Source organism: Triticum urartu, chromosome 7A (genome assembly GCF_056163025.1).
Source record: "Triticum urartu cultivar PI428250 chromosome 7A, HENAU_Tu73, whole genome shotgun sequence".
In the NCBI taxonomy this organism is placed as follows: Eukaryota; Viridiplantae; Streptophyta; class Magnoliopsida; order Poales; family Poaceae; genus Triticum; species Triticum urartu.
The window spans coordinates 483,077,450-483,090,508 of record NC_141879.1 but is presented as its reverse complement, the minus strand read 5'-3'; the positions used below and the strand labels follow the sequence as shown (position 1 = coordinate 483,090,508).

At 45.4% G+C, this 13,059-nt stretch overlaps 1 protein-coding gene across 1 annotated transcript; it reads right to left on the bottom strand.

The window, feature by feature from the left end:
- Positions 1-9,146: 9,146 nt before the first annotated feature.
- On the bottom strand, positions 9,147-10,147 carry C/VIF2 (cell wall / vacuolar inhibitor of fructosidase 2). The gene has a single exon (XM_048686666.2). The coding sequence runs from the start codon at positions 10,019-10,021 to the stop codon at positions 9,371-9,373; it is 651 nt and encodes a 216-aa protein (XP_048542623.1). The 5' UTR covers positions 10,022-10,147; the 3' UTR covers positions 9,147-9,370.
- Between the last annotated feature and the right edge of the window lie 2,912 nt (positions 10,148-13,059).

Genomic DNA, 13,059 nt, shown 5'->3' with positions numbered 1-13,059 from the left:
AGAAAGTTTATAATTTTTCTAAAACTAAAAGCAAAAAGAATAAAAAAAATAAAGCAAAAAACAAAAAAAATAATGCAGAAAACAAAACAAAAAAACTGAAAAAATAGAAACAATAAGTATTTTGTTGTAAGTAGAAACAAAATAAAATAAATAAAGCAACAAAGAAAACAAAAAAACTAAAAAAGTGTTTTCAAATTTGAACACTAATGACACTAACAGAAAGTTCATAATTTTTCTAAAACTAAAAACAAAAAAGAATTAAAATATAAAGCAAAAAAACAAAATAAATAATGCAGAAAACAAAAAAAAAACTGGAAAAAATAGCAACAATAAGTATTTTGTTGTAAGTAGAAACAAAATAAAATAAATAAAGCAACAAAGAAAAAAAAGTGCCACCTACTGGGCCCCCACGGCCTGAATACGACTACAAACCCTACCATGGGCCAGGATTCAGGCCCGCAGGAGGCCCAGTAGGCCCACAGGCACACAGCACAGGGTTAGGCTCGAAAGCCTGCATTTGAGAGGAGCTCGAGAAGGAAGGCGCAGTAGCGCTTATAAACCACTCTCGAGCTCTCTCAGCTAGCGAGGTGGGACTAAAGTTTTGGCGCGGGGCACAAGGCCTTTGGTCCCGGTTGATGCCAGCAACCGGGACTAAAGGGGGCACAAACTGTGACCAATGCCCCCCTTTAGTCCTGGTTGGTGCTACCAACCGGGACCAAAGGCCGCCGCTTCCCGCCCTTTGGGCTGCTGAAAAGAGGCCTTTGGTCCCGGTTGGTGGCACCAACCGGGACTAAAGGGGGGCATTGGTCACGGTTTGTGCCAGGAACCGTGACCAATGCCTTTGGTATATAACCAGGACTTGTGAAATTTTCAGATTTCCCTCGCCAGTTGCCCCCGACGACGCCGCCAGGCTGCCCCGACGCCGCATGCCGCCCCCGCCGTCGCCGTCGCCCGCGCCCGTCGTCGTCGTCGCCCGCACCCTCGCCGGCCGTCGCCCGCGCCCGTCGTCGCCGTCGCCCGCGCCCGTCGTCGCCGTCGCCCGCGCCCTCGCCCGCGCCCTCACCGGTCGTCCCCTGCCCCGACGCGTCGCCGCCTCTGTGAGCACCGCGCGTCTGCCGCCCCCGCCACCGCCGTGCATTTTTTTAATTATACATGTTTTTAGATTTTCATATATATGTATGTATGTATCTTTTAGATATATGTTTTTGTATGTATGTTCATATAGGTATATATGTTTTTGTATATTTTTGTATGTTTTTTTATGTATGTTCATATAGGTATATATGTATGTATTTTTTCAATTGTAATGATGTTTTAAAAATACATATATGCAAAAGTTAAATTTTTTTTATTAGAAAAGTTTTATCTATATATGTTCTCTGATTTAGTACATTTTAGGTTAGTTTCATTTTAAAAAAAGTTTTATATATTTAGGAAGAAGGAATAGAAGGAAGAAGAAGGAAGACAATGTTTTATATATGAGGGTCGAGAGGGGATCAAGAGGGGGTCGTCGAACATGAGAGGAAGAAAAGGATAAAAAAGAAGAGGAAGAAGAAAAAAAAAGAGGAGAAGAAAGAATAGAGGAGATCTTCTCCTCTATTCTTTCTTCTCCTCTTTTTTCTTCTTCTTCTTCCTCTTTTTTTATCGGGAACGAGGGTCGTCGAGGGTCGCCGAGGGGTCGAGGGTCGAGAGGGGGTCGACTATCGCCGAGGGGTCGAGGGTCGAGAGGGGGTCTAGGGTCGCCGAGGGGTCGAGGGTCGTCGAACATGAGAGGAAGAAGAGGATAAAAAAAGAAGAGGAAGAAAAAAAGGAGAAGAAAGAATAGAGGAGAAGAATCTCCTCTATTCTTTCTTCTCCTTTTTTTCTTCTTCTTCCTCTTTTTTTTATCGGGAACGAGGGTCGTCGAGGGTCGCCGAGCGGCAGAGGAAACCCTAAATAGCAAGTATCGTGGTTGTGAGATACATGTGGCCGTCGGTGTCGGACACTACATCCACGTCCCACAAGTGACGTGGGCGTCGAAGCCCGCGATACTTGCTATTTAGGGTTTCCTCTACCGTTCGACGACTCTCGACGACCCTCGTTTCCGATAAAAAAGAGGAAGAAAAAAAAAGAGGAGAAGAAAGATTTCTTCTTCTCTTCTTTTCTTCTTCTTCTTCTTCTTCTTCCTCTTTATTTTATCGGGAACGAGGGTTGTCGAGGGTCAGGGTCGCCGAGTGGTAGAGGAAACCCTAAATAGCAAGTATCGTGGGTGTGAGATACATGTGGCCGTCGGTGTCGGACACGTCCCACAAGTGACGTGGGCTCGACGACCCTCGTTCTCACACCCACGATACTTGCTATTTAGGGTTTCCTCTACCGCTCGGTGACCCTCGACGACCCTCGTTCCCGATAAAAAAAAGAGGAAGAAGAAGAAAAAAAGAGGAGAAGAAAGAATAGAGGAGTTCTTACTCCTTATTCTTTCTTCTCCTCTTTTTTTCTTCCTCTTCTTTTTTTATCCTTGAAGCGTTGTCGAGGCCACCCCAAACCCTAGAGAAGCAGCGTCGAGGCCACCCCAAACCCTAGAGAAGCAGCGTCGAGGCCACCCCAAACCCTAGAGAAGCAGCGTCGAGGCCACTAATTAATATTAGTTCTATGTTTGCCACTAATATATCCATCTGTCATGTTTGAATAATAATTTCCATGTTGTAAATATTTGTAGAAACTATGGACACCGCCCGAGACGAAGTACAAGAAGAGTTGTTGGTGGACATCATTGCACGAGGAAGTGATGCCGTCTGCTCGTTGTTTCTCAACGACACCGATGGTCTGGAAGCAGCTGGCTATGATCATGATGGCTCCGGTGACCTAATGCCGGTGCAAGAAGGAGACCGTGAGGACGGCTCCGGTGACCCAATGCCGGTGCAAGAAGGAGACCGTGATGACGTCTCCGGTGACCGAACCGAGTCCGGCCAGGTATATATATTAGTTAAGCTTCTGCTGACTAGCTAATTGATGCATTCATTGTTTTGGTATGTACACATATTAATTAAGTCTTTATTCTTTTTTTCTAGCCCTCTGGATCGAGCACAACTTCGGTAAAGAGACGAGGCCCGAAGAAAAAGTTGAGCTCGGATGAAAAGTTTGAGATCATAGCAATCGCGCCCGACGGTCAACCGATTGAACCCCTCCGGACAAAGAGCGCATTTGTTGCTCAGTGCGGGGTTTTGGTTAGGGACAAGATCCCGATCAGCATCCAACAATGGTTAAAGCCGGCTACAGAAGACCCTGAGGTGTCTTATGTCAATGATATGCAGAAAAATGATCTTTGGACTGAGCTGAAGTCAAATTTCACCCTACCGCAAGAGGATGATCCGGAGAAGCCAGTTAAAGAGCAATTAATCAAGTCTTTTGCTCTTAAGAGGATGGCATAACTATTCAGGAGGTGGAAGAAAGAGCTGAATAAGTTTGTCGAAAATAAAGAGACACTAGAATTCAAGGGCAGATATGAGAAGATCAGAGATCACTGGCCCGCATTTGTGGCCCACAAGACATCGTAAAAGAGTAAGAAGATGTCGGCGACAAACAAGCAAAATGCTGCGAAGAAGAAGCATCACCATCGCACGGGGTCAGGTGGCTACCTCGTAGCCCGGCCTAAGTGGGCCAAGACTGAGAATGATCTGGCTGATAAAGGGATCGAACCAGAGACAATTAACTGGCCAGACCATTGCCGGACTTGGTTCTTCGGGGCTGGCAGAACCTTGGACCCTGTATCAGGGAAGTGCATTTGGACGAACGATCAAATGGACATACCAGTCAAGAAGCTTCAACAATATATCCAAGCAGCGCAGCAAGGGACATTCGTTCCAGACAGAGAGAACGACGAGCTCACAATGGCCCTCAGGAATCCTGAGCACCCTGGACGGACACGAGGCACGCCAGGCTCCATTCCGTGGAAGGTTGGGTTTCCGGACGCAGGCGGTTACAAATGCCAGAAGAGGAGGAAAAAAGTGCAGTAGACCCAAATGCAGGCGCTGCAAGCAAGGGTACAAGCGATAGAGGAATGAGAAGCAAATCGCAGCAAACGAACTGCCGAAGCTTCCCCCGAAGCTACCCCGCCATCTCAGCGGAGAAGCAGCGTGGCTTCCACCGAGCTGCTTCAGCCGGATCATGTCTTGACGGCTCCTGCCAGCTACCCCGTGGATGCTATCACGGAGTCTCAAAATTGCCACCTTATGACGCAATGGATTAATATGAAGGTCAAGGCGGCTGTTGGCTCTGTTTTTCCTACTGAACCCGGCGCAACTTTTCACTGCCGGCCGATTCCAGAAGGATATGCTAGGGTGATGGTGGATGAAATAACGAAGGGATTTGAGGACCTCCAGCTTGACCACCCTACCGGTGAAGGGGAGACTCGGCTGGGTTCTGCTCTGAAGACTCCATGCCTATGGCGGAAGGAGCTCATCAACCTTCCGAACTGGACGCCTCCGCCTCCTCCTCCTCCTCCGGCGAGTCAGGGCACTCCACCTCCTCCACCGTCTCCTCCTCCGGCGAGTGACGATCAGGGCACTCGGCCGGCTCCTTCTCCGGCGCGTGGCGGCACTCCGCCTCCTTCTCCGCATGCGCCGGCGCGCCCGAGCAGCCAGCCTCCTCCTTCTCCGCCTCGTCAGCAAGGGCGGAAGAGACCTGCCGCCGCTCCGGCTGCTCCGGTGCGTTGTAGTCCTTCTCCTCCGCCTCGTAAGCAAGTAAAGAAGACAACCGCTCCGTCTGCTCTGCCGGCGTCTAGCAGTACAGCCAGAGGCGGGAGGACATACAGATTCGGTCCTTCTCTGAAGACTCCAGAGAAGTTACCATACGAGAGGACCCCGGGGGAGAATGCCGAGATCGCGCGAGAAGAAGTGAGGAATTTCTTTGAAGGGGTGAAAGCAAAGAAACATCCACCTCCGGAGGAGAAGGTAGATCCGGTGAAAGCGAAGCGCACTCTGGCTGCCCTGACAAAACCACCCAAGTCTCCGCCGAAAGGAAACTATGAGCGCATTATTGGAAAGGAATTTGCTGAAGCGGAGCGGTCGGGAAGTACTGTCAGTGATCAAATGCTGAAAGAACGACGAGCTGGGAAACAAATTGCACAGCTCGACGAACAAGCGAAGCAATCGTGCCCCCCGCTCAAGGTGCCTAGCGACATCGTCGCTAATGATCCGAGGATAGTGCCCGGTTATAGCAATCTTGGAGATTACCTGCCCGACGATGTACATTATGATTTCATGGAGGTGCAGATACAAAGATACGAGTACGGGAAGCCTCTCGTCAAAGATGAAAGATCTCTATCAACGATGATGGGAAGATTGCATGATTGGTACTTGAAAATCTGCAGAGAGTCTGGGGGGAGGAGTACTTTGTATGTGAGAGTTAAAAAGGAGCATGACCTCGTTGGAATTGATCTGTTGCCTGTTCCATTTGAGGAGTTCTTTTAGTTTTTCAAACAATTGGCCCTCGATAAAGCAACGGTCACCTGCTACTGTCTGTAAGTAGTACTATTTCTGTCATTAAGTCTCTCTATATAGCTCAGCTCTTTCATTGCATGTATTTATAATTATCCTCACTATATTATGCAGATTGAAGATCGTCGAATTGAAGAAACGACAAATCGATGATATTGGGTTCATTAACACAAATATCATAGATGCAACTCAGGTTAAATTGCATGCCGCAGATACGGAGGCCAACTTGCTACGATCGTTGGTAATAAATGAAAACAAAGATATAATACTCTTTCCTTACAACTTCAAGTGAGTGTTACTGTCTTGTGCGTATTCGGTTTTTCTTATATATTAGTCAAGGTTATAGCAATGTAATTGATGAGTTATGCATGCGTGTGCAGTTTCCACTATATTCTTCTAGAGATTAAGCTTGAGCAGGGACTAGTAACCGTCTTAGACTCAAAACGAAAAGATCCCCAGGACTATGCGGACATGACTCAAATGATCGAGAAGTAAGTTAAATCGATCATTATCCACCATATCAGCAACTTTGTTCATTTCCTGATATATCAAGTAATTGTTTTCTTTGTCTGGCAGGGTTTGGAAAAAATTCACCAAAAAAGCTCCGGGACTCCCGAAGAAGCTGCAATTTAGACACCCGAAAGTAAGTACTATAGTAGCATGTTCCGCGCATCTCCTGTTGATTCAAGCGCTAATTTCATCAATACCATTTGGCATTCTTGCTTATTAGTTTGATTGACCTCTATTTCTTATAAAGTGGTTGTGGCAGGAACAAGGGAATGATTTCTGTCGATACTACGTTTGCGAATTCATCCGCCGCACGACCTGTGAGCGGGGCTACTCTGACGAACAATATGAAGTGCGTAAATAACAACATTCACAATTTTATTTTATTACCATCATTTGTGTTGAGTTTCATTCATTCATATATATATATATATATGTATATATATATATATATATGTATATATATATATATATGTATTGACCCCCTTCTTCAAATTAGATGTTTCGGAAGCGGGATAAACTCCTAGCACCAGCTCGCATGCGAGTAATTCAAGAGGAATTGGCGGCATTCTTTCTTGACCACGTGATCGCTGAAGACGGAGAATACAATGTGGACCATGAGTCCGTATGTTAGAAGATTATATTTGTAAGAGATAATTATTGTATATATGTAGCCGGTAGTGTCGGATAGATATACGAGAACTTGTTGTTCGACCAATCTCTCGGAGAAGGAGAGGTGGTCGATATCACTTCTCTCTGTATGCATATATGTTCATGACGATCTTCTGTTTCCTTCGTTTGCTTACTAGCTAGCTAGCGTGTCTAGTCCTCTCTATACGTATGTATAGTACGTAGCGTCGACCAAGCACGGACATAAGAGAAGACACTTCTCTCTATTAATTATAGCTAGCTAACACAATATATGAAACACTTAAATTAACCCCCCAACCCCCCCTTCAAAAAAAAAAAACCCCAGCCACAGAAATGCTGACGTGTGGATGCCTATTGGTCTCGGTTGGTGCCATTAACCGGGACCAAAGGCCCTCCTACCTGGGCTCCGCGCACAGGCCACGTGGAGTCCCATCTGTCCTGGTTCTGGATTGAACCGGGACTAAAGGGTCGGTACTAATGCCCTGTCCCTTTAGTCCCGGTTCAGAAACCGAGACAACAGACCCTTTTTCTACTAATGTATTTGACACTATAAGGGGCGGCGCCAGGCCCCAAGCTGGGGTGTGGTGGACAGATCCTTCGTTGACTGTAGCACAAATGGCTATGTAGCATACCATAGCTAGTTTAGCTATACGGGCTTGCCTATGACGTGCGTTCATCCTGGCTCCGCTACCGGCACTGTATCTCTTGGTCTTATGCCTTCAAGCCATGTCGAGTTACAGAAATTTAATATTTCACCACCACAACGGCCACCGTTGTAGGCCAACCTTAATATATATAATACTCATGCCATTTAAAATTGGAAGACATTTTTTTGTATCTATAAATACAATGTTGTAACCAACAAATGCTTTATCAATATACCGGTTACATGACATGAAACGGATGTCATTAGATTTGTTCTCAAAATGAGTTCTTACGATTATGATTATATATCATGTAAGCACTTATTAATGATGTAAACGTTAGACAAAGACTTGTCTTGACATCCTATATTTTGGAAGTAGGAGGTATATAGATAAATATATCTTTCTAACATTGCAGGGTCTAAATACTACTCCCCCTGTTCACAAATATAAGATGATTTACAAAAAAGTTACTCCTTCTGATCCATATTACTAATTGATATAATTTTAGGTGAAATTTCTAGGAACTTTAGATATCTAACTATTATGAAAATTGAAAAAAAGTTATCCTCCATGAAGTACTTGACTTCCCAAATAAACATAATCAAGTACTAGAATTCAACAGATGTCATCAACTTCAGTTTTGCACCATCGTCAAGTTCACATTTGCAATCGATCGAACCTCACTCTTTATAATACTCCATTTGTATCTGTAGAGCATATTTTGTTTCAATAAGACAATATTTTGATCAGTAGGAGACTGGAGTTTTGGCTCCTAGGTGTAGATACACCTATTATGAAATATGTACAAAAAATACATTTCAAAATATAAAAAAATTCGAGAAAAAAGCCCCACGATTATCCGGACATCCTATGTTGGCACACAAAAATTCAGTGAAAAAGATATTTTTGTGGCATGTATAGAAACGATTATAAAATGCCTCGTGAATAGCTGTAATCAAGCGTCAAAAATTGTCTTTTCTACACAAGCCACAAAAAAAATGTTATTTTTCATCAAAACTTGGTGCACGCACATATAATGTCCGGATATACACGCGGGACTTTTTCTTTCTTAAAAAATTTAAACTTTTTAAAATGTGTATTTAGATAATGGGTGCATGTACACCTATGAGCCAAAGTGAATTCCCGGATCAGTAGTTGCTTTGTTAATATGTTGTTCATGTGACATGCAATTGATGTCACTAGATTTGTTTCCGAAAGTATTTATTATGACTTTGATTTCGTACTATCCAAGCCACTTATTAACGGGGTAAATATTGGTTAAAGACTTGTCTTGATGGGACAAAATATTGGTCACTATATTTTGAAACATAGGCAATATGCAGATAGATACAAGTTTTTTTTACTCAAATTGTGTTTATAGTATTAGATTAGTAGAATGTTGGGTATGACCAGGTATAGGGTACTCTGGACAAAGGGAACATAATACCTACGACTATACGACACACAATTCTTGCCGAACATGCATCTGAACTTGTACAACGTCGAGAAATCCAACCACCAGAGTATCCGCAAAAACTTATAGATAAACAAATCTCGTTGAATCGCCACCGTGCCAAGCATATCGGCGGAGGTATCACCCCAATTTAGGCATACATCTGCACTAGTATCATTGGACCAAGCCGATAGTTTTGTCTGAGAAGACATAGATACTTGTTGGTAACATTGCACACAATAAAATACTGTGAATTGAACTAAGTAGGTGAATGGGTTTTAGAAAAAGTTCAAAGATCTAATTATTATGAAAAGTAAAATAAATAAACACGTAGTCCTGCTCCATATATATTGTTATTTTTACCTTTTTGAACTATATTAGTCCCCAAATAAACATGATCAAGTACCAGAATTCAAGAAATATCTCATCAATATTATTAGTAGTAGTTAACTGAGTACACTGCACTTAGTATAGTAGCAAAAACGCAAGGAGACTTTGCACGTGTCATTACACGTACGCTACAGTAGTTACAACTATACGTACTTGTGGTTACATCCTTAATTAATTTACGAGATAGCTTGTGCGCAGTAGGCATCGGTCATAGTATATTGGTTCGTAGCAGCTTTCTTCAGCCTTCAGCTGGTGGCGCTGAGTAGGGAGATGATGTCGAGCGAGACGGAGCAGAGCTGCTTGAGCGCTTCCTCCCTGGCGGCGAGGTCGGCCGGGTACGCCCCGGGCCTCTGGCGCCGGAACAGCGCCTTGCACACCTGCGGGTACTCGGCGGCGGCGCCGACGTAGACGGCGGCGTAGTCGTAGTCCTGCTGCGCGATGGAGCCCCTCGCGGCGGCCAGCGCGTCCCGCGCCTCGCCGTACTTGGCGGAGCAGGTCCGGAGCAGCGCCTGCACGGTGCCGTCGACGGCGGCGCCGCCCTGCGCGGTCACGTTGGCGCCGAGCGCGGCCGCGGAGGCGGACGCGTTGGAGGCGGCCGCGGAGACGGCGATGGCCGAGAGGCCGCGCACGTCGGCGGTGGTGCTGGAGGGGTCCGCGGCGAGCGCGGCCACGCAGAGGTCGTAGTAGGCGGTGGAGTTGCAGGTGGTGCGGACCAGCGCCGCAGCCACCGGGGCGGCGGGCGCGGGCGGCGGCGACGGCGGCGGGGAGTGCTTGGCGTGGCCGCCGTGGCCGTGGTGCGAGGTTGGGCCGGAGCGGGAGCCGAGGGCGCTGGGCGCGAGGAGGGAGGCGACGAGGAGCACCAGGGTGGCGGTGGTGATGGCCATTGTTGGCGCCATTTTTCCTTTTCTTGCAGTGAGATGTTCGTGGCTCTGTGGAAGAGGAGGAGCTGCTTCTTGTTGTGTGTGACTGCCTTTGGAGAGGGAAGAGCTGTGTGCTGTGTTGGTGGGAGAGAAGGCAAGGGGGTGATGGGGTTTTATAGGAGGAGGAGGTGGGATTACCTGGCTAGTCTAGTCCATCCTTATGGCTGCCAAAATTGACTCCTAATCAGCCTAATTATGTTTTGTTGGGGGTCATCAAGTGGAGCAGTCCACCATGCCATATGCTTCCTCTCTTCTTCTGCTCTTCACCTCCATTTTTCTGTTACGACTCTCGGTCAGAGTGCTGCTGCATTTCATAAAAAATAAAGACCGGCTTGTGGAAAAAATATACTCCTTTCACCTGTGCGTCTAGATACATCCATTTTAGTGTCAGGTAATTCCGGACGGAGGTAGTAGTATCACTAGATGGCATGCTTTGATCACTTTTTTGTTATTGCACATGACCGTCGGCAGTGGTGGAGCTAGTGGCGGGTTACGCCTGGGACTGACATAGCTTGAGCGATAAACTCTCACGATTTCCAGTACTTTGTAAGATGAAATTGCAGGATGTTGTTAATAGGCCTATCTTCGCCACTGACCGCCAGCAGAATGTTTGTCATGTACAAATATAATTAGTAGTGTATAACAAAATTGAAACACCTCCTAATTACGGGAACATAAACAAAGGCAGAGTTGAGACTTTCAATGCCAAGATGATCACTATCCTCGGCACGTGCATGGGGTCCACTTGCATGTGCCGAGGACAACATTCACTTACACGAGTGTAGGCTACCTCAATACTGTGGCTACTTCGCTGTCCCTCGTCTTTGTTTTGACCGACGTCAGGGGTCGAGTCAACCTCCCCTAGGTGTATGTTGTCTGGAGAAGATAATAAACAGTAAAATACCTAAAACTTAGATGGTTACCGCAAAACTTGCTCTCGAATTTAGATTTATATTTTCTAAATTTTGTAGCTTGGCGGTGAAACTATATATCCTCTTACCAAGCATCGATCCCAAATAGCCGATACTTCTGCCCAATTCATATCTATATACGGAGCGGGTTCAATCGTCATGACATCAATGGTCTAGATCCTAGGAAGAGAAGTCACTAGGACCCAAAAATCCTTGGACTCGTATTTGTTTTTCATCTCCTTTTTGTAACTCCCAAGTTTACCGAGGTTTTCCTAATATGTAACTAGAGAATGTAATTGTGAAATGAATACTTTAAAGATTGTGTGATGTGAAGACAGAAAAAGAAAAGAAAAAGAAATACTAAATGTTTGGAAGTGTGCAAATAACTTGGGTGGGTGGTATAGCTTAGGCAAAATCTAGCTAGACCGGATGCTCCACTATAAATATCAAGTGGAAAAAGATCCTTGTTGTGGATGGCTATGTAATTCCTTGGAGTGGGACACTATGAGTACGCTACTAATATATATGGACACATGTTGTTTCCTCTTATATTGCAGTGCACTAACAACCCAATCGATGATATTGGCTTGTTTTGGAAGTAAAAATGGGTTATTTAAGTTGGTCTCGACAAGTAGCAACTGATGACATTGTGCACTACTACTAAAAAAAAGTACTCTTGCCGTTGGCATTTTACTTATTTAATTTCGCTGCTGTAGGACTGTACATGTTTCTCGTGCGTGTATATGCGACCTAGCTTGTTGATAACAACGATAGTGTCAGTGCTCACTCCACGACAAACATACTTAATTCCTTTTTCAGAGGATTTTTTTTGTCAGGCACCGGACATTTCAATTTTAACCGTGTGCTACAAAAAATATCCGGTTCCAGAAAATTAGTAATTAAATAAAAATCAAGAAAATCTGAAAATATTGTTGAAATAAACTGGACCATTCATTGAACTCGTAAAAGAAGTTCCACAAAAGAAAAGAAAAAACGTTGATTTCAGGGCAAAAAAAGGCAACAAAAAGTGTCAACAGTACCAATAGATTTGATTTTTTCCTTGAAGTCAACAGTGATTTTTTATTAGCAAAACATTACATACTATTGCAAAAGAAAGTCAAGTTATTAAAAAAAACTTCTGAACTTTTTTGACTTCTTTCAGTTGTTAACTTTGTCCTATATCGGGTGTACATACACCCAGGAACCAAATAATATTTCACATGTAAAGGCATCTTCAACAGGGACCCTTAAACCACCTACATCCGTTCGGACCGCGCGGTTCGGACATGTTTTGCCATCCAACGCGGCCCTATATCCGTTCACGGGTCGGTCCGGATGTCTTTTTTACCGCAAACTGGAGTCAAACTCGGGGGGGGGGGGGGGGGGGGGGTGCTTTGCGAGAGTCAAGACACCAACCACGTAGGACTCTGCCCCCAGGCCCACTGAAATCCTCCTCCCGGTCCCTTCTTCCAAGTCCACCATTGCTCCCCCCTTCTTTCATCCGCACCCTTGTAGTCTGTCTCCGCCGTTGTACCTCTCTGGTCGCCGTCCAGGCATCCCCAGACGTCTGCACACCCCACCCACGAGACTGTCGGCCTTGGACTACACCGATGTCCATCCAGGAATCCCTCTGCGGCTAGATACCCTTTGCATCCCTGTCGGCGCCGTCCATGGTAGACACCGCGCCTGGCAGGTGTTCGATCAAATGTCATTGAGCTTTTTTTAAAACTTCTTATTGTTTTCTAGAGAAGCACGATGGAGGGGTACTCAATGTACAAGGATGAGTTGTTGTGCGAGGTGTGGTTGGACGTTTCTGAGGACTTTGTATGCATGAACAAGGGCCCGATCTTTTGGCAAAGCTTGCATGCTTCGTTCCATGAGCGAAAGAACCTAACGACCTACAACATTCACACCGTCCATGCACGCAATGTGAAGTCGCTAACGCATCGATGGTACACCATCAGCAACTTCGTCATGAAGTATTGCGGTGCGACTCACCAAGCGGAGACAAGGTGGCCATGGGCGCATCAGCCAATCGTAAGTGTTGCTTTCTACTTCCTTCGTCTTAAAATAAGTGTCACTGATGTAGTATAAAATTTGTAC